Source organism: Bufo gargarizans, chromosome 5, assembly GCF_014858855.1.
Source record: "Bufo gargarizans isolate SCDJY-AF-19 chromosome 5, ASM1485885v1, whole genome shotgun sequence".
Taxonomy (NCBI): Eukaryota; Metazoa; Chordata; class Amphibia; order Anura; family Bufonidae; genus Bufo; species Bufo gargarizans.
The window spans coordinates 63,157,172-63,178,415 of record NC_058084.1 but is presented as its reverse complement, the minus strand read 5'-3'; the positions used below and the strand labels follow the sequence as shown (position 1 = coordinate 63,178,415).

Here is a 21,244-nt window from a genome sequence, read left to right as displayed (position 1 = left end):
TTCTGTGGGTGGACCTTTTCAGTGACTGACAGCCTTCCCTGTATGCATACTCATGCAAATTTAGCTGTCAATCACTGATAGGGCCGCCCACTTGACATATTGCAGCCTGCATATTGCACTGCATTTTGATGGCGACAGCTTCCTTTTATGTGACAAATTCAGCCTTTCTACTTCTGTACCTTCTTTCCGAATCCAGGATGATCTGCTGTCAGCTGTAAAACCCAAGATCAGGTCTCAAGGGACTAAATTTGAATGCTGTCTTTATTTAATTTTACAAAGTTAGAGAACTGCAATGCCTTGAAAAAGTATTCATACCCCTTGAAAATTTTCAAATTTTTTCACATTACACCCACAAAATGAATTGTATTTTATTGGGATTTTATGTGATAGACCAACACAAAGTAGCAAGTGTGTGTAAAGGTATAATAAAATGAATCGTTATAAATAAATAAATTTAAGGTTATAAATAAAATTCCGGAACGTGTCAATACTTGGTAAGACCACCTTTACCTGCAATTACAGTTGCAAGCCTTTTGGGGTATGTCTCTACCAGCTTTGTACATCTAGAGGCTGACATTTTTCCTATTCTTCTTTCCAAAATAGCTCACTCTCAGTCAGACTGGATGGAGAGCGTCAAGTCTTGTCAAAGATTCTCAATGGGATTAAGGATTACTTTCACACTTGTGTTGTTGGATTCTGGCAGGCAGTTCCATCGCCGGAACTGACTGCCGGATCCGGCACTCTGTATGCAAACGGATACCAATTGTAGACGAATCCGGATGCGGATCCATCTTGCCAATGCATTGCAATACCGGATCCGTCTCTCCGGTTTTCATCTGGTAAAATGGATCCAGTATTTATCTTTTTCACATTTTAAAGGTCTGTGCATGCGCAGACCGCAAAACCGGATCCGTTTTTCCAAAACACTTGGGGCCGGATCCGGCATTAATACATTGTAATGAAAAATAATGCCGGATCTGGCATTCAGGCAAGTGTTCCGTAATTTTGGACGGAGAAAATACCGCAGCATGTGGTATCTTCCTTTAAAAAGGGAAGGAAAAAAATAATACAAAATAATTTATTTGCTTTTTTACCTAGAAGTGTTAGAATCTTTGCTTTTTTTACTTACGTGTGTAGAAATGAGACGAGTGAATGCATCATGTTCATTTTATATTAAAAAAAGTTCATAGTTTAAAGGCTATAATCATGTTTGCTTTTATGAACCATTTAACTATTGCTTTTTGTTTGTGCATTTACCATCTTGGTGCTGTTTTTCCTCCACAGATCGTGCCTATTTGATCATGTGGACCTGGCAGAGTATTTATTATCATTGGTAACTACATTTTCAATTAACTGTATAAATAGATAAAATGTTTTATGATTTCTGTTGCAATATTTTTGTCAATTTGCTTCAATAAACTAAGCACTTAATCAATAATGACTTGTAATAAAACTACTATTAGTAATTATGGCTAGTTATAGCAATACGTCTGATCGCAATCGATAAAACTAATGGCACAGAAAACATTACTAAATAATATGGCAAGGAAATTAAAATCATGTTTCTAAATACCCTTGTGAATCACTACCATCAGCATATTGCCTAACAAAGGACCATATATTTCAAAACAAATTTTTACTCTCTGGGGGAGGGTTGTTTGGTAGTTCTCACAGTCCAAATAATGAAACGTGCAAGATCATTGTGCCCTTCTGAGAACCACAAAACAACACTCATGATCAGGGGTGGACTGACCATTGACACTACATGGAAAATTCTCCATTTGTCCAGGGGGCCACCTAAGCTCTTCTCGTGGCCGCTGGCCAGATACATAGCAGTCTAATGCTCTCAGCATTAATTAACGCTACGGGCATCAATTGCTTATGCACCTGGTTGGTGCCCGCAAGTGCCCTCCTAAAATCAACTGTATGTCAGGATGCTGATACAGTAGTATTTATGCCGCACTGTGGTATTTGGTTTTGCTGGGGTGGTATTTTGTGCTGCACTGCGGTATTGCTGGCACCGCCTACTTTTGTTCTCCTTGCCTACTTGTGTTGCCCCGCCTTCTGTCAGTTTGGACCTGCCTACAACACTGTCCAACCCTGCTCATGATCAATTGGCCAGTGAATGATTGATCAACAATACCATTATATGAAGGTTAACTAGATTATCTATCTATGTATCTTTCCATCTACCACTTACTTCTTCCTATAGCTAGTAACTGGTCCAAATTCAAACTACTCCATATTACATATGTATACATGGTAGCTATAAAAGCAGAGGACGGAGATTTTTAATATTAATACAAAAATTATTTACAAACCTTTAAAAATAAGATTTTTTTGGGCCCAGTGTCCACTTAGCACCACTAGTTTGTTTGTCTTTATTATAGAGAATTCCCTTTATTAAGACTCACCATGTAAGTACTGTTCTCTGAGTCTTCTTAAGCCTCTTTCACATGAGCGCGTTTTCCGCACGGGTGCAATGCGTGAGGTGAACGCATTGCACCCACAATGAATACGGACACATTCATTTCTATGGGGCTGTGCACATGAGCGATGATTTTCACACATCACTTGTGCGTTGCGTGAAAATCGAAGCAAGCTCTATATTGTGCGTTTATCACGCAATGCAGGCCCCATAGTGAATGGGGCTGCGTGAAAATTGCAAGCATCCGCAAGCAAGTGCAGATGCGGTGCAATTTTCACACATGGTTGCTAGGAGACGATCAGGATGGGGACCCAATCTTTAATATTTTCCCTTATAACCATGTTATAAGGGAAAATAAAATCTACACAACACTTAACCCAAACCCGAACTTCTGTGAAGAAGTACGGGTTCGGGTCTGGGTACCAAACATGCCGATTTTTCTCACGCACGTGCAAAACGCATTAAAGGGAGTCTGTCACCTCCATATGGCCATATACAGTGCTTACATGGCTCTGTAGCACACCTATACAGGATTGTAACGGTACCTTTGTTCGTTTCTTTAGACTTGCACCAGCAGGAAAAACGAAGTTTAATTCATATGCAAATGAGCACTCGCAAGTGCCCAGGGGAGGAGTTCAGTGTGTAAGTGCCCAGGGGCGGCGTTCAGTGTGTAGGTGCCCAGGCTGCTCTGCCTTCTTTTCACTTTACTCCTCCCCAGCCTCTTCCTTTGCCCGCCCTCCAAGTCTCTTGCCTCATCAATGACTGAATACTGACCCATCTAATGAAATCGGTCTGTGTTCAGGAAAAATCATAGCATGTTCTATATTGTGTGTTTTTCACACAACCCTGGCTCCATAGAAATGAATGGGGCTTGTGTGACAAATGGAAGGTATCCGGATGCAATCCACTTTACTTCGCATATGTAAAAAATGCATCAAAAAATAATTGCATCCATGTGGAAAAAATATTGAATGCAAAATTGTGTGCAAAACCATTAGTTTATCCCTTAACAGACCCTGACTCATTCCATATCGCCCATGTGAAATAAGCCTAATGCTGGCTGTATACGTTGGATCCTCATGCCAGTTATCCTCACTCACCATCTTAGCACCCACAACTTCTGTTGTATTGTCTAAAAAAGCTACATGTTTAATCTGGCTTTTAGAGCAGTATATACGGATTACTTTTATATTGATGGGACATTTATATTGACGCCCTATCCTTAGCATATCCCATCAAAATCAGATTGGCAGGGTTCCAACTCCTGGCACCTCCTCTGATAAAAGCTGTTCTGCCATAGCTGTGGCACTGGAAATAGGAACCAGAACTACACAGCTCAATTGTGTTATGGATGGAGTTGATTACTGAAGCACTGCTTCAAGTCAAAGAGGGTTTGTTTTTTACTCATTCGTTAACTTTTATTAACTTGTTCTCTAGGGGAATTTGTTGTATCCCATAAACAACAGTATAACTTTATTCTCTATTTCAGTAAAGTTACAGTAATACCAAATTTGTATACATTTTAAGCTTTACTACTTTCTACTTTACTACAATAAAAACCCTTGATTTTTGTGGGCAACTTGTTTTTATTGGTATCATTTAGGAGTACGTACATAAGACTTTTTTATTTCCTTTTTTCTACTTTTTGTGTGATAGATACACCAACACTAGGAATTCTGGCAATGTGCAGGATAAGTTTAAGTTGTTATGGACAGTGATGGTCAGTTTGCAAGCCCTTACCTGTGCCTGTGCCGGGAGCCAGTCTGAAATCAAATGCCGTCACCGGGAGCAGGCAGTTCCGAGAACAGCCCAATGAAGGCCCCCGGCGGCTGTTTTCGGAACTGCCTGCTCCTGGTGACGGCATTTGATTTCAGACCGGCTCCCAGCACAGGCACAGGTAAGGGCTTACCTGTGCATCGCCAGACGGGTGAGTCTACCTTACTAAAGATGGCAGCCTGCATGTGTTCGCTGGCAAACACTGCAAACTCACCATCACTGGTTATGGATGTAGTGATACAAATTATGTGGATATTTTTTTCTTTTCTTTTGTATAAAAAAAAAACTAATTTTTCAGGAAAAAAGTAATTTTAACAGGGATTTTTTTAAAATAATAGGTGATTGATTTATTATTTATACTATTTATTAGTTAGTTAGGAGCCTTAATTAGAACCCCAGCTGCAATGTAAAGGCACTAACACCCCACAATATTTTTTGCTGGAGTGTCTATTGGTGACAGTGCCCCTCTGAAACCACTTAGATGCCACAGTCACTATTGACAGTGGCATCTAAGGAGTCAGATGGCATGCATTGACTGTTATCTCCACTCAAATAACATTATAGTAGACCTTGAACCTTTGAAAAAAGATTTGCTTTTCATACATAGACTAAGGGATTCTTATATCTATTAAATGGCCCTCATGTTATAATTTAGCTCTTTTCATTCTTCGGTGTATAACTTTGAAATGTTATGGTGCTATAGTAGAGCAATACACAACCATTAGTCTATTAGAGACCACAGGTGAGAGTCTTTTGACTAGTTTTCTGTCAACAAATATTGGTTTTAAATTTTTATCTCATGCTTCCTCCGCTGTGTGCTCACATTGTTCTCTTATTTACAGGGAGCAAACATTGACAGTGTGGATAATGAGATGCGCACGCCTCTTCTGATGGCTACTTCATGTTCTTCTTGGAAGATTGTAAATTTACTTCTTGAAAAAGGTATAAATCAAACACTTACAAGTCTTCTGGCAATAATATAGTAAACCTGAGGACTATACATGAATGCTAAACTCCCAATGAAACCTCAACACTTGCTTTAAAACATATTTGTTGTTCTTCATATTTTGATCCATTTAAAAAATAAAAATCTTTATTTAACTTTATCAAATATTATTTTTTATTTTATATTTATATTTGGAGCAAATATTTGGCATGCAATTCAAAAGCATCACTGTGATATACTGAGAAACACTGTGACCAGGAAACTTAACTGGTTGGACGTGTGCCTTGGGTCTTAGCAGCAACCCCAACTAGTCATTCTTCCCTGGTCAGGGTATTTTGATACAGGACTAGTGCAGCAAACAGAATTTTTCCCCAGGTGAAGTGAAGGCTGTTGCAACATCTCTGGTGCTTTGAAATAAAATGCCACAGTGACTAAACCACAAGTTGAACATACAATTGTTTAGCTGCACGAAGACAATTGAGGTCCTTAACCTTCTCTTGCTCGTGAACCACTTCAACATATGAAAAGTGGCTTCAAGACACACTGAGTATTAAAAGTCAAACATGTGACTGAGTCATATGGTGCTTACCCAGTGGGTCATTTCTGGTGGTAGGTTTGATTGTTGTGCTAAAATAGCAGTCTCCAGGCTGTGACCACACCAGCACCCTTGGGGGGGAGATGGTCCAGAAGTCCTCCCGACTCTGACAGTGTGATCCTCTTTCCGTAGGCGTCTCTGGGCCCACCAAACTTCAGGCTTTGCAAAGTCTCATGGCCCCTTAGCTCTCCTGGCTGAGACCACACAGAGCCTCTCAGGCTCCCCTCTCTCCCAGGCTTCCTCAGCCTTTGTCCCTCTAAGTCATATACAGACGGTTGTTTTATTCCTCCTTGATTACAGCAGCAGGCCTCACCTGCGATCACCTCTGGCAAAAGACAATATATGCAGTGGAAGGGTGTGGACTGGCAGATCCCACTACCAAACCTATCCCCCAGTCCACATGAAATCCAGCCCAGAACAACATCTAGATAAAACTGTCTCAGCAAACTACACTTTGCTGAAACCATTGCAGCTTTATGGATTTCAGTTATCTCACCCAGCTGAGGTATCTGGGTGGGATATACACGTCTCCCAGCACTTATACTGTACTCATCACCACAGTTGGTGGAGAGATGACAATCCATTAAAGGGTATGTCTTACTTCAACAAAAGGCATTTATCATGTAGAGAAAGTTAATACAAGGCACCTACTAATTTATTGTGATTGTTCATATTGCCTCCTTTACTAGCTTGATTCATGTGAGTTACAACCACCCTGCAATCCATCAGTGGTGGTCATGCTTGCACACTATAGGAAAATGCTCCAGCCTCTATGGTGGCCAGGACTCTCGGAGCGCACATAGGTATGCATGTGCAGCAGCTCCTGTCCTGACCACCTCGTACCTGCGCTGCAGCAGTGGCTGTAAACCCCTGGATATGAGCAGTGTATAATACGATCGAAAAATGAATCAAACCAGCAAATGAGGCAATATGGACAATCACAATACATTAGTAAGTGCCTTGTATTAACATTGTCTACATGATAAATGCCATTTGCTGAAGTGCGACAACCCTTTAAACTATAGTGATTTCTGATTTATTGATGCACTGACATATATCCAATTTTAGAAGCTGATGTAAAGCTGACGGATAATTTTGGAAGGAATTTCCTTCATCTGACAGTGTTGCAGCCAGGAGGGTTAAAGAACATCAGAGAGGAATTTCTACAGGTACATTTTGTACATTGTGAATGCTTACATACTGTACTTATAGGTTTGCTTAGACAATCTTTAAAAAATTGTAAGTCTCCATAATACTTTTTTATGTGAATCTATGCTGCATTTTCTGCTTCAGAGCTTCAAACTCCCTGCTTTCCTTCACACATCTATAGGTTTGACAAAATTCTAGTTTCCTGTAGTTGCTGTAGTAACCCATGTCTTTGGGTATCTGCAAATTAGAAAAACTTCAATTCGCGACAAATCAGAATTTTCTTACTTTTTGCGGTAACAAATCAGTTTCTCCTAAAATGGCGGCTGCACAGTGACAAAGTGAAAATAAAAAGCCAGGAAACTAATTGTCCGCCCGGTTATTCGCCGCAGCATGGCCCAAACTCGCCCGCAGCACGGCCGCTCTATGTGGCCATATCATAAAGCAGAATGGCCTGGATGTACCTGATTTATAGTGATTTGTGACTAATTAATTTATAACAAATCTAATTTCTTGGCTAACTTTGGCGACGTTGGCTAATCAAATTTTTCAAAACATTGCTCATCTCAAGTTTTGTCCATAAGTACTAGCAGGGATATGGATGGAAAAAAGGTTGGCAGGAATAGGGCTAACCACCCTGTTCCTCCCCTCTTGGTAGGCATGGGCTGGTCCTGCTTCTTGCAAGGAGGGGGAGTTCCTGCGTGGCCTGAGAGAGGAAGCACCCTGCAGAGCTCCTAAAAAGGGTTCTCCAGAGAGATCAACGTAATCCAGCCTCAAGCAAATAATTAGGAGTAAAGACAACAGAGTGAAAAGCTGTAAACCTGAATACTATTCACTGCTGTAAGGTGAGGGACTATGGCTCAGATATCTATCACCCAAGACTACTGCTAGGCCAGTTAAAGCTAAAGTCTAGACCTAATAGTGGACATTTAATCCCCTTGCTAAGTTGCAGCCATTCAAACTGCCTCCATATTTCCTTATTGGTGTCAGAAATTACACTTTGAATCCGCTGCTATTGAATGTACCCGACTTTATACTATGCACTTAGTACAAAGAGACTGTTATACATTCAAATTTGATATACTGTATATATCTGTTCTTCCCAATCTACCCCTAATAGTGACTGCAATGAGCCAGTGCTGTGTAATTTAAAACATTTTAACTTAAAGTGGCTGTCTCACAAAAAGTGTTCTACATTTTTCAAATCAGGACCTGGATCTGAATACTTTTGTAATTGCATGTCATTAAAATTTTTGTATAATCATTGCGATACTCAATAAAATGTATCTGCATAGCCCCACCTTCTGTTTGTTGTTTTCCTCATTTCTCTGTCCACCCCTGCTGAGGTCATCGCACAAGCTCAGTTCCATTCTTTAACTGTCACCAGCCTTATCTACTGTTAAGAATCTGTGGCAGGGAAAAAGCTGCCTGTTCCCTAAGAAAGAACATACACCCTGAAAAATGACACATTCCCTGAGCTGTGATCGGGAGAGCTGCAGCAGAAAGTACACAACCCCTGAACTGTGATAGGGCGAGAGCTGCGGCATAAAGGACATGCCCCCTGAGCTGCAGCAGAAATAAATCTAGCAGTGCAATTAGAGCAATGAATGAGAAGATCTCTGGAGTTTTGTGTGGGCTGGTTTTAGCTTTGTTAGAAAGAGATTGCCATGTGCTATTTTATGTCTGATTTGCATTTTTTACATTAAACATGAGAACCTCTTTAATGGCAGTGTGAAGGGAAGCAGGCGAGCAATCAGCAATTATTTTGTATATATTTTAATTCTATGAATATAAAAAACAAAAACAATAAGTACATTTTAAATCTTGACTCTCATGCCATATTGTCAGCACAGTGGTGAAGTGGCTGTCCATGCCTGTGCTGTGTATACCATTGTCAGCAGCACTACATTCACTCTCTCAATTATAGTAGTACTACAATAGTTTCCTAAGATGAGCAAACCAGTTCAGAATCTTTTCAGGTTTGTTTTACACTAATCCAAAAAAGCATTGCATAGCGCCATAGCACACATGACAGAATGAAAAAGCACTAGGGAGGAAGAAGGGGTCTCGCATGAAGCAAAGAGGAAGTGGGGGGTAGGGCTTGCCTGATTGGCTCCCAGGATGACAGAGAGCCTGGTTGAGCCAATCAATGCTGAAGCAGGCCGGGAGGTGCCCTAGCAGAACGAGCAGAATGCCATTCTGTGCTGGGCTGTGAAAGAGGGTGGTTGGGTCAGGGACAGTAATAAATCAATTAAACTTGTATTCTATTGCTAGGAAGAGTAAAGGAAAAGGCTAAGCTTACAGAGAAGAATTGTGTGTGTAGATTAGGGATAAGCAGGGAAGCTAACAGCCAGGGAGAATGAAGACAGAAGCTATGGCTGTAGCTGGCTGTGCCTCCTAGTACACAGTATCCTTTTTTGTGGGGTTCAATTTATTAAGCAGCAAATATATGTAATTACTGCAGCAATACACAAGGTAAAGCAGCAATCTACCTGTGAGTCTGAACGTGAAATTGAGCGTCAAGTCTCATTTCCGTGAATTCCATTTCCACACAATTGCAATTTGATTTTTTTTTTTGATTTTTTTTGGGGGGGGGATGTTTAATTTAATTAAACAACATATATACATGATTACTGCAGCAATCTTCTTATGAGTGTTAACGTGAAATTGAGAATCAAGTCTCAATTGTCTGTTTCCTTGAATTACATTTCCACAAGACTGTAATTCAATTTTTTGGTATTGTTACATTTTTGGAGGTATTGTTCACTTTAACGCCATCAGACGTGCGATTACCCATAGCTATGCATGTCAGAGTCACTCAGACATTATTTATTATTGCTGTCATTGCAGTCCATAGCTTGGGGAGGGGGAGAGAAAAACATTCATAAAAAATAAACAAAAAGAGATACGTTTTTTTTTTAAGTTATGAGATCCAGAAGGCTAGAGGGGGTTATACACCAACTCTCAAGGAAATTGGAGCAAATTTGGTTCTCCCTGAATCGATTTCAACCCGAACTAAACTAAATGAATCTCAAGTGGTTTGCTCATCTTTACATAAAACAAGTTCACGTTTTGGATAAAACTATATGGATGTACTGTAAATTATGTTAGATCTAAATGTCTCTTTCAACACAGATAATGTTGACTATTTACATTTAATGGATATTTTCCAACAATTTTTAATTATAGAGGGCAGACGTAAAGAATCTCGTGAGTGATGAAGACACAGATGGTTGCACTCCACTACATTATGCCTGCCGCCATGGTGTTCCAAACTCTGTGAACAATCTTCTTGGACTTAATGTGTCTCTGTATTCCAAAACCAAGAATAAAAGATCAGCTCTGCACTTTGCTGCTTTGTACGTTTTATGCACTCTGGTATTGTAGAACACTTTTATTGGTTGTAATAATGTTAAAGGATCACCAGCTTTTTAAAAAACATTTCATATGTCATAGAGACATACAGTATTAAAAGTTTAGATCAATGGGAGTTTGATAAACAAGGGGGGAGAAGTTTCTCCTCACTGCACAGGACAGGCTCAGTAGAAGTCTATGAGTCATCTTGATTCAGTCCTCAGCATTGAAGAGAGAGAGCACCTTCTCTCCTCTAACTCTAGAGATCATGGGGGTCCATGATCGCCCACTGATCTAAACTTTTGAATTTAATATGTCTCTATGATATCTAAAAAATTTTTTTTTTAAGTTAATAACCCTTTAATGTATATCTCCAGTTATACATTAAAAATCACACTGCAGTACTTACTGTAACGCTAAGTTCACATCTGCAGCAAAGGTTCCGGCAGGAGCCTCCATTGCAGATTCCAGCAACAAAAAAAATGAGAAAAAAACAGGACAAAATACTGCTTTGGAGCACTGGGCGCTAGTGGTGTCTGGTACATGTCGGATCTGATAATTCCAGTATTCTGTTCCTATGCTGGAATAGAATACTGGAGTTTGGCCTCAGAAGTAAATCTAGCCTAAAGGAAGTCATACATTTTCAATAACTGTCAAATGGACGATAGTTTGGGCAACAGACATAACTCCCGGCTCCCCCTTGCCTCCTCCATGTGTGTATGTATATTTGATAGGGAGAGGGGAGAAAGCCACTGCCAGAGATTTCTGGTGGCTGCTTCTCCCCTGGGAGAACAAAATAAAATTATCAGGCAAAAATACTCATTTTACCCATTCTGTCAGGGGAGAGTTGGGAGCTCCCTGCACACAGTGGAGTGTTGGCTGAACCCATTGTTCTCAGCAGGATTCAGTTGAAAATACACCAACATATATTGGGGGCCTTAAGATGTTACTTTGTCATGTAGTTGATTAGCCCTAGGTATCTGTATCCATCAGGGAGTCAGTAATCAACAGCAACTTTGCAGCAGAGGGTTCTTGCCGATTGGAGATTTCAGTGCTGCTGGAGTTCATAAAGATGGAGGACTTTGCTAACAAACTACCATACATTGAAAAGTGAAAGGGAATGCATTGTCAGAAAATGACCCTTTCTTTAAATCAAAGTTTAGCTCAAACAGATATCTATTTTCTACATCCCCATCTATACAGTATGTAAACCTAATCCAGAAAGGTTTTTGCACATACTATTGATATAACAGGCTGACACCTTCTGCTCAGTAATGATCACTTCTCAGTCATCTCATTATCCTCACAAGAAGGGTTACAATGACAGATAACACCTGTATTGTAGAACTCTGGAAGATAACACAGGATCAAATAATTGTTGATAGATGATGTAGAAGGTTCACATAGGGACCTTTGGAAATGGCCCAGACATGCTCCTATAGAAGGCAATGAGTCAGTTCCAGGCTACTGTTTGTGTCTGGGTGGCTGCTGTGAAACCGATCACTGAACTGCTGTTCACAGAGCAGAGGGCAGCTCAGGCATGTTTTAGTTATGAAGAGAAATATCAGTAATACATTTCCTTTAAAGGTTAGGAAGTACATCAGCATAGGATTTCATTTATGGAGCATATTTTGTAGGGCACAACAAAGCTTAGTATATTCCCTAGTGTTGTTAAAGGACAATCTGATAATCTGATGAAAGTCATAAGATTGAAAATGTCCATGTTTAGCATGGATTGTCCTGGACATCCATAAATTGGGGAGCTATATATAGGTTTTTTGGAGCTTCCCTAATGTATTTTTTAGCCTAATTATTCCCTGTTTCAACTGCACAGCTAGATGCATTTCTCTTACAAGCAGGGGGTGTCTCCCTTCTGTGGAATCTGCTAGTACTGTACTGCTGTGACGTTCTTTCCCTTAGTTTACACTATATTTGCTCAAAGAACAGATAAGGAGGGATAAATCACACTTACAGAGAAGCAGGATGCCCCCGTTATCTTCAGAAGTGGTGTAGAAGCAGTTCTTTTATCAGGATCAGCTAGCTCTGACACGCCCCCACTGCCGTCTTAATTAGGTAGAAGTGAGACTACAACTTTACAGCTTTTTTCAGGTGGATGCAGGCATAGTTTTTAAATGAAGCGATTTACAAATTTGCTAATTACAAAATTCAATAAATGAAATGAAAGTGTGTGAAATAGCAGTGACTCTTTAAGGCTGGGTTCACACAAGACATGGTAAATGCATAGGTTTTGCATGCATTTTTACATTTATAGTGACTAGACTCTTTATATTCATAAACCAATATTTCTGTTTCCTATCAAAGATATGGTCGTTACAACACATGTGACCGGCTCTTAAGATTTGTGCCCGATGCCACGCTTCTCAATGATGCAGATGAAAAAGGAATGACACCTCTGCATTTAGCTGCTGAAAATGGACATGACAGAATAGCTTTTCTTTTACTCAAGAAGGGAGCTCTTCTTTTAAGGTATGAATATAAACTTCAATTAAACTATTCTTTCCTCCACATATGTAAATAAGTCAAATATGAATCACTTTTGGAAGTATACTTATCTCACCCTTATGTAGGCTTATTGGTAATATACAGAACTTTAGTGGCAGTGTGGAGTGATTTCAAAGTACATTAATCTGGTCCTTCCACCAGTGGTATAACTATAGGGTTTGCTACAGTGGCAGTTGTAACCAGGCACAGCCCCTTTACCCTGTTGATTTCTTGTTTGATCTCTTCTCTGATTTCTTTTGACGTCTGGAATCCAAATTATTATAAATCTGAAACACTGAAATGGAGGAGAGAGGGAAGACGATTTATGATGCTGAACATCCCCCACTGTCAGAACCTTTTAAAGCAAAAAGTTGTAGTGGGTCAGTATACAGTCAACTAAGGGAAGCTGTGGAGGAAAATGCAGATGGGTGGCTGCAAGAATTAGTGTTCTCATAGCACATGTCTACATAGGAGAGACTACTGAGCTGCACAGGAGATTAAACACTGCATCTACCATCACTGAGAGCAATGGTGGTGTGTAGGGGTATCCACTAAGCAAGGTCAATAGCCAACATGCTACAGTGAAAAGCAATGTCACTCATAACTCAAACTTTTGTTTAAATTTTCTTATATTAACTTCTTATTGATTCAATAGGGAAAAATAAATTCTGCAGGTACTGTAGAAAGGACAGGTATGGTTTTCACATGAAGTACCACAGTGAGGTCTTTTGCAAAAGCTGTTTGAGGTGCAATTGCTAAAATAGGGTGTAAAATGTCATAAAACCGTATATATACACTAGATAGCTATGCTAACACTTGCTAGGCTAACATTTTTGTCCCTTTATTCCAGTGATCAGTGAGGGTCTAGGCACCCAGACTGCCACTATTAAAAGCTTTTGACCTGTCACTATGACAAGTCCCACGTTTCTTGAGATAATGACACTTTAATTGATCTTGTGGCAATGATTCAGGTGCCATGTTGATAATTCACAAAGGAAGCAATTCATATAATATTTAGTAAAAGCCTTCTGAATCTCCATCTGGCATACTGTCTTTACCCATAGTTTAGTATTCATCTGAACACACAGAAGTGAAAGTCTCATACCTTTGAGATTACACTAATTAGTTGCTGGACCAATTTCTATTGTTTTATCAGCATCCTTTCATCATTACCATCATTCTGCTAGAGGAGGTTCTAATAAAACCAAAGCTTTTTTATCCACCATGTAATTTTATTAGTATTTTCCTCATCACTGCTGCTTTTGGTTTATTTATTTTAAGTGATTATCGTGGATGGACAGCCTTGCACTGTGCAGCCTTTGGAGGTTACACTCGTACCATCAAGGTTCTTCTGGATACATCTATTGCACTTATTGATAAAGCAGATAAAGAAAAGGTAAACTGATAACTGAAACAATGCAAGTACAACAAAATCCATTAAAGCTTTATTAGTATGGTTATTTATGGCATTTTGTAAAACATATTCCAGTGATAGAAGTCTTTAGTTCTCCTATGTGCCAGACCATGCCTTCATCAGCCCTCTTGTGTGCCAGACCATACCTTCATCTGTTTTCCTGTCTGCTAGACAATGCATTTACTGAATTTTTCAAAACGTTGCTGGTCTCTAGTAATTTTCATTGTTTTACAGCTCACAGTAAATATTCATAATGAACTATTATCAGAATAATGAGGTACAGACATGTGTTACCCATAATCTGTATCATTCATTATGGTTTTCCAATTTGTCCCAAAAAATGTTTGGGTGTCCATAATTTGGGGATAAGTTGCCCCTGAACCTGATTGTGGGGCGATAAGATGACAACATGATTTGGCGAAGGCTACACATAAATTGAAGATGGAAAGAGATGGAGTTGCAAGGAAGGACTTGAATCTTGGAGTATTAATTCTAAGCATTCCTAATGTTAGAGAAAAAAATTATCACTGCAAAATGTGTCTTTTGATTGCTCTTTTATGTTGTCCTTCTCTGCACTAATCAGATATCTATCACTTAATGTAGAACACACCTCTTCATATAGCCGCTCGTGAGGGACACTCCAAAGCTGTTGGTCTTCTGCTGGAAAGTGGAGCATCAGTAACTTTAAATGTACTTGAGGCTTCTTTTATTCATGAGGCAATACGTGGAGGAAGAAAGGATGTGGTCTTGATGGCAATTCAGAGTGATAGGTAAAACACGTTATATTATATGTGTTATATGCAAGCACATAAAGTAATACAGAAATCAGTGATATCTCTGCTCTTTCTTAAAACTGATTAGCCAGTTATGTTGAAATAGATCAGTCAATGACAGATGAAAATAATATGGCAGTTCTTTGACTACTGTCATGGGACTGGGCCCTAAAATGTCTGATTGGTATGGGTCCCATTTCTGAGGACCACAGCTATCTAGAGCAGGGCTGGCCAACCTGTGGCTCTCCAGCTGTTGTAAAACTACAACTCCCACCATGCTTTGCTGTAGGCTGATACCTGTAGGCAGTCTGGGCATGCTGGGAGTTGTAGTTTTGCAACAGCTGGAGAGCCTCAGGTTGGGCATCCCTGATCTAGAGGATGAGGGCCTTCTAATCCCTGTCACATTTATCAAAGTTGCCTTTGCATCTATGTTTTTAATTAATATTGAGGCGGCTGTAAAAGGTCTGGGTCATCTCACTCCATTCAAGTCTATGACAGATGTAAAGAGCAGCTAAGCCATATTTTAAGAGGTTGTATGAGATTAGAATAACAAGACTGTTTCCTTTCAGAACCAGCACCACTCGTGTCCATGGTGTCTGGTGTTGCTGTTCTGTCTAGAGAGTGGTATTGGTTCTCCAAGTAATAATGCCATGTTTTATTAATTCCTTGCAATAACTTTAATGTATCTGGATGCATTTTATGGGAAAGTTTATTGTAGAATTGCCTTTCATTAAAAGTCACTGTAGCTGTGTATGTATTATTGTGAACAGTATGTATGGACATATATCTATGAAAGTTATGTTGTGTATGGGTAAGAATAATTACACTTCTTTTTTTATTGTAGGTGGGAAGAAGTGCTCGTCACATTTTCACACAACTCTAGTTTTCAATGTCCCATTCTGGAAATGGTAAATCATCTCCCAGAGGGCTTAAAGGTACGGGTTTATTTTATTTAACATGGCAAATAAAAATGGAATTTTGTAATTGCTTTTGGCATTGTTTGTTAACTTGTTGATAGGTTCACATGACTCCCCATGTTGTCTCATTACAGTAGACTGCATACAACACACATACAATACAGTCACATCTAGACTACTTCCCATGATCTCACCATTTTTGGTTTTAATGTCTACTCAGAAACTGAATCAAACATATTTGCACAGAGAAAAAATGTGTGTGTATAAGTACATAGGTTATGTTTATGCCATACTGTATAAACATAACCTAAAATTACATCAGATTTTCACACAAGGTTGATAGTAATTACCAAATCAAACGGATCAAAAATAGACTTGGAAATGATACAAAATCACATCTCTGTGAGTGTCAATAGTATGTAAACCTTAACCCTGGGTTCACACCTGAGCGTTCCGAAAGGAGCGCTCTGTATGCGCGATTGTACCGGCGTTTACAATCGCGCATACAGAGACAAGCGAACGCCCATTGTCGTGCGTTCACGAATGTCTATGTACGGGAACGCGCGACAAAACGCCCCAAAGAAGCTTATGTACTTTTTTGAGCGTAGGGCGTTTTACAGCGCGATCGTACGCGTAAATGTAAATGTAAAATGCCCAGGTGTGAACCATTTTTTTCTATTTTTTTTCAATACTTTCTCGCGCCACTCCTGTTTTAGTGATTTAAATGCTTTCTTTTTGTCATTTATTGCTTTCCTTACAGTTCTGTTTATCCACATTGTTTTTTTCTTGTTCCTTAACCTTTTATTCCCATAAGGTATGTACCTCTCATAATTAGATTTTAGGATGCTTTTAAAAATATCCCATTTTGTGGCTGTATTTTTATTTTTAGGACTTTGTCCCAGTTAGGCCTATAGCCTCTCTTAGTTGGCTAAATTTAGCTTTTTTGAAGTCTGGTATTTTTGTTCCTTCCTGAAGAAACACTGTTTTGAATGAAAATTGGAAGGTTGTTACTTTATGGTCACTATTTCCCAGGTGTCCCCCAACCTGCACATCTGTTGTTCTGTCAGGTCTATTGGTTAATACTAAGTCTGGTATGGGCGTCCCTCTAGTCGGGTCCTGAACCAGTTGGGAAAGGTAATTGTCTTTGGTTATTGCCAAGAACCTGTTTCATTTATGAGATATACAAGTTTCAGGTTTCCAGTCTATATCTGGGTAGTTGAAGTCCCCCATAATAACGACCTCATTATGATCTGCTTCCTCGTCTATCTCGTTTAGTAGCAGATTTTCTGTGGACTCTGGTATATTAGGTGGTTTATAATAAACTCCTATTAGTAATTTATTATTGTTTTTGCATCCATGTATTTCTACCCACTGGAGTACATGTCCATGTCGCTCACTTATATCTTCTCGGACTGTGGGCTTTAGACAGGACTTTACATAATGGCAGACCCCTTCCCCTCTCTGGTTTCGGCGATCCTTTCTAAACAGACTATAACCCTGTATGTTACCCGCCCAGTCATAGCTATCATCCAGCTGTCACGGTGGGGAGTGGGGGAAACTCCCCACTGTATAGTGGGAACTGCTACTAGGCCAGACTACAGTAAAGGGAGCAGGCCATAACCTACAGCCGCCCTAATCCTGACCCTGATCTCCTGACCGCATGATCGAACCCTGAAGGTGGGAGGGCTCATTCACTGGAACCTGGATACTGCTGACCCTGATGGTCCCTGGCATGGGGGTCAGGAATAGGAGACAACCGGTTCCTCAGGGAATCAGATGAACCAGAGTCTCCAGCTGCCTAGTAACAGGTGGAGGGAAAAGACCATATGCAGCAACTGAACGGCAGGCAAATACACAGTGTAACAACAGAACACTAGCAACAACAAACACTTACTTGCCGCAGCAGAGATGGAAATACAGCACCAAACATCTAACCGGACCTCCATGCGAACACCAGATGCACGGAGGCTCCAGGCAATACTGCATACAGTAGACAACACACCGTTCGATGATCCCGGTCTTTGTGACAGATCGCCCTATCTGTACCCCTAATAATTGAGTCTCCCACTACCAGCACCTGTCAGCCTGCCCTGCTCTTCTGGTCCCCTGCTTACTGGAGCTGACATTCCCCTGACTGGCACAGGAAGTGTCCAGCTGCAGCAGTGCTCTCCCTGAACTGACATCCCCCTCATCTGCCAAACATGCAAACTTGGGGTGTGTCAGATCAGGGCTAGCCTCTTTGGAACTCTTCCCTCTACCTCGCTTTCTAACTGTTATCCAGCTAGGTACCTCACTTTCCTGAGCCTCCTCGCTACCACCGTCCCCCACACCTACCCCATAGAGTGCTTGCTCAGTGAGCATCAAACTCTTGTCCAAATTGTCAACGATTCTCAATGTTGAAATTCGTCCGGTTAGATACTTGATGTGCGATTCCGAATGGGCAATTTTCTCGCATTTTGATATAAGATATGCAAGCGCAAGCGGCTGTTCTAGGACTGCATGCAGACAAGATGTGCACTGGACTGCACTGTCAATAATGGAACACATACTAAATTGGGATTACGCAAGAAAAGAGAAAATACATTATAGTGCAGTGATAAGAATGTAACTTACTGTAGTACCCTTCTAAAGTCCCTGAATCTGAAGTCACGTGATCTAAAGTCACACACTTAATACAAACACACACTTGAACTCAAACACGCAAACGCTCACAAACTCACATTGTTTGTCTGCTTGTATAAATGCAGCTCTCAAACCGGCCTGCTTTTTTTTCCTTTGGATAAAAGGACTGAGCTCCCCTCAAGGTTGGCTATTTAACTTCTTCTAATTAGACAGCCACACCCTAATTACTCACCTGTTCAACACCCTGGAGAAGGAAGAGAAAAAGAAATGTAATCACAGTATACTCAGTTTTAGCTGCTATGCAATAAACCTGGCAGCAAAAGCAAGTCACAGTGTACAGTCGTGGCCAAAAGTTTTGAGAATGACACAAATATTAGTTTTCACAAAGTTTGCTGCTTTTAGATCTTTGTTTCAGTTGTTTCTGTGATGTAGTGAAATATAATTACACGCACTTCATACATTTCAAAGGCTTTTATCGACAATTACATGACATTTATGCAAAGAGTCAGTATTTGCAGTGTTGGCCCTTCTTTTTCAGGACCTCTGCAATTCGACTGGGCATGCTCTCAATCAACTTCTGGGCCAATTCCTGACTGATAGCAACCCATTCTTTCATAATCACTTCTTGGAGTTTGTCAGAATTAGTGGGTTTTTGTTTGTCCACCCGCCTCTTGAGGATTGACCACAAGTTCTCAATGGGATTAAGATCTGGGGAGTTTCCAGGCCATGGACCCAAAATGTCAACGTTTTGGTCCCCGAGCCACTTAGTTATCACTTTTGCCTTATGGCACGGTGCTCCATCATGCTGGAAAATGCATTGTTCTTCACCAAACTGTTGTTGGATTGTTGGAAGAAGTTGCTGTTGAAGGGTGTTTTGGTACCATTCTTTATTCATGGCTGTGTTTTTGGGCAAAATTGTGAGTGAGCCCACTCCTTTAGATGAGAAGCAACCCCACACATGAATGGTCTCAGGATGCTTTACTGTTGGCATGACACAGGACTGATGGTAGCTCTCACCTTTTCTTCTCCAGACAAGCCTTTTTCCTGATGCCCCAAAAAATCGGAAAGAGGCTTCATCGGAGAATATGACTTTGCCCCAGTCCTCAGCAGTCCATTCACCATATTTTCTGCAGAAGATCAATCTGTCCCTGATGTTTTTTTTTGGAGAGAAGTGGCTTCTTTGCTGCCCTTATTGACACCAGGCCATCTTCCAAAAGTCTTCGCCTCACTGTGCATGCAGATGCGCTCACACCTGCCTGCTGCCATTCCTGAGCAAGCTCTGCATTGGTGGCACTCCGATCCCGCAGCTGAATCCTCTTTAGGAGACGATCCTGACACTTGCTGGACTTTGTTGGACGCCCTGAAGCCTTCTTAACAAGAATTGAACCTCTTTCCTTGAAGTTCTTGATGATCCTATAAATTGTTGATTGAGGTGCAATCTTAGTAGCCACAATATCCTTGCCTGTGAAGCCATTTTTATGCAACGCATTGATTGCTGCCTGCGTTTCTTTGCAGGTCACCATGGTTAACAATGGAAGTACAATGATTTCAAGCATCACCCTCCTTTTAACAGGTCAAGTCTGCCATTTTAACCCAATCAGCCTGACATAATGATCTCCAGCCTTGTGCTCGTCAACATTCTCACCTGAGTTAACAAGACGATTACTGAAATGATCTCAGCAGGTCCTTTAACCACTTCAGCCCCGCTAGGTGAAACCCCCTTCATGACCAGGCCACTTTTTACACTTCTGCACTACACTCCTTTCACCGTTTATCGCTCGGTCATGCAACTTACCACCCAAATGAATTTTACCTCCTTTTCTTCTCACTAATGGAGCTTTCATTTGGTGGTATTTTATTGCTGCTGGCATTTTTACTTTTTTTGTTATTAATCAAAATGTAACGATTTTTTTGCAAAAAAGATGACATTTTTCACTTTCAGCTGTGAAATTTTGCAAAAAAAACAACATCCATATATAAATTTTTCGCTAAATTTATAGTTCTACATGTCTTTGATAAAAAAAAAAATGTTTGGGCAAAAAAAAAATGGTTTGGGTAAAAGTTATAGCATTTACAAACTATGGTACAAAAATGTGAATTTCCGCTTTTTGAAACGGCTCTGATTTTCTGAGCACCTGTCATGTTTCCTGAGGTTCTACAATGCCCATACAGTAGAAAAACCCCACAAATGACCCCATTTCGGAAAGTAGACACCCTAAGGTATTCGCTGATGGGCATAGTGAGTTCATAGAACTTTTTATTTTTTGTCACAAGTTAGCGGAAAATGATGATGATTTTTTTTTTTTTTTTTCTTACAAAGTCTCATATTCCACTAACTTGCGACAAAAAATAAAAAATTCTAGGAACTCACCATGCCCCTCACAGAATACCTTGGGGTGTCTTCTTTCCAAAATGGGGTCACTTGTGGGGTAGTTATACTGCCCTGGCAATTTAGGGGCCCAAATGTGTGAGAAGAACTTTGCAATCAAAATGTGTAAGAAATGACCGGTGAAATCCGAAAGGTGCACTTTGGAATATGCGCCCCTTTGCCCACCTTGGCAGCAAAAAAGTGTCACACATGTGGTATCGCCGTACTCAGGAGAAGTTGGGGAATGTGTTTTGGGGTGTCATTTTACATATACCCATGCTGGGTGAGAGAAATATCTTGGCAAAAGACAACTTTTCCCATTTTTTTATACAAAGTTGGCATTTGACCAAGATATTTTTCTCACCCAGCATGGGTATATGTAAAATGATACCCCAAAACACAT

At 40.3% G+C, this 21,244-nt stretch overlaps 1 protein-coding gene across 2 annotated transcripts in view; it reads left to right on the top strand.

The window, feature by feature from the left end:
• Window positions 1-21,244, top strand: part of TRPA1 (transient receptor potential cation channel subfamily A member 1) — a 166,998-nt gene that overhangs the window by 103,829 nt on the left and 41,925 nt on the right. For both annotated transcript variants that reach the window (XM_044295075.1, XM_044295074.1), the window contains exons 9-16: window positions 1,285-1,333; window positions 5,047-5,146; window positions 6,814-6,914; window positions 10,081-10,250; window positions 12,568-12,732; window positions 14,029-14,143; window positions 14,765-14,931; window positions 15,779-15,869. In XM_044295075.1, the coding sequence (XP_044151010.1) occupies window positions 1,285-1,333; window positions 5,047-5,146; window positions 6,814-6,914; window positions 10,081-10,250; window positions 12,568-12,732; window positions 14,029-14,143; window positions 14,765-14,931; window positions 15,779-15,869 (958 nt within the window). The remainder of the gene's footprint in view (window positions 1-1,284; window positions 1,334-5,046; window positions 5,147-6,813; window positions 6,915-10,080; window positions 10,251-12,567; window positions 12,733-14,028; window positions 14,144-14,764; window positions 14,932-15,778; window positions 15,870-21,244) is intronic.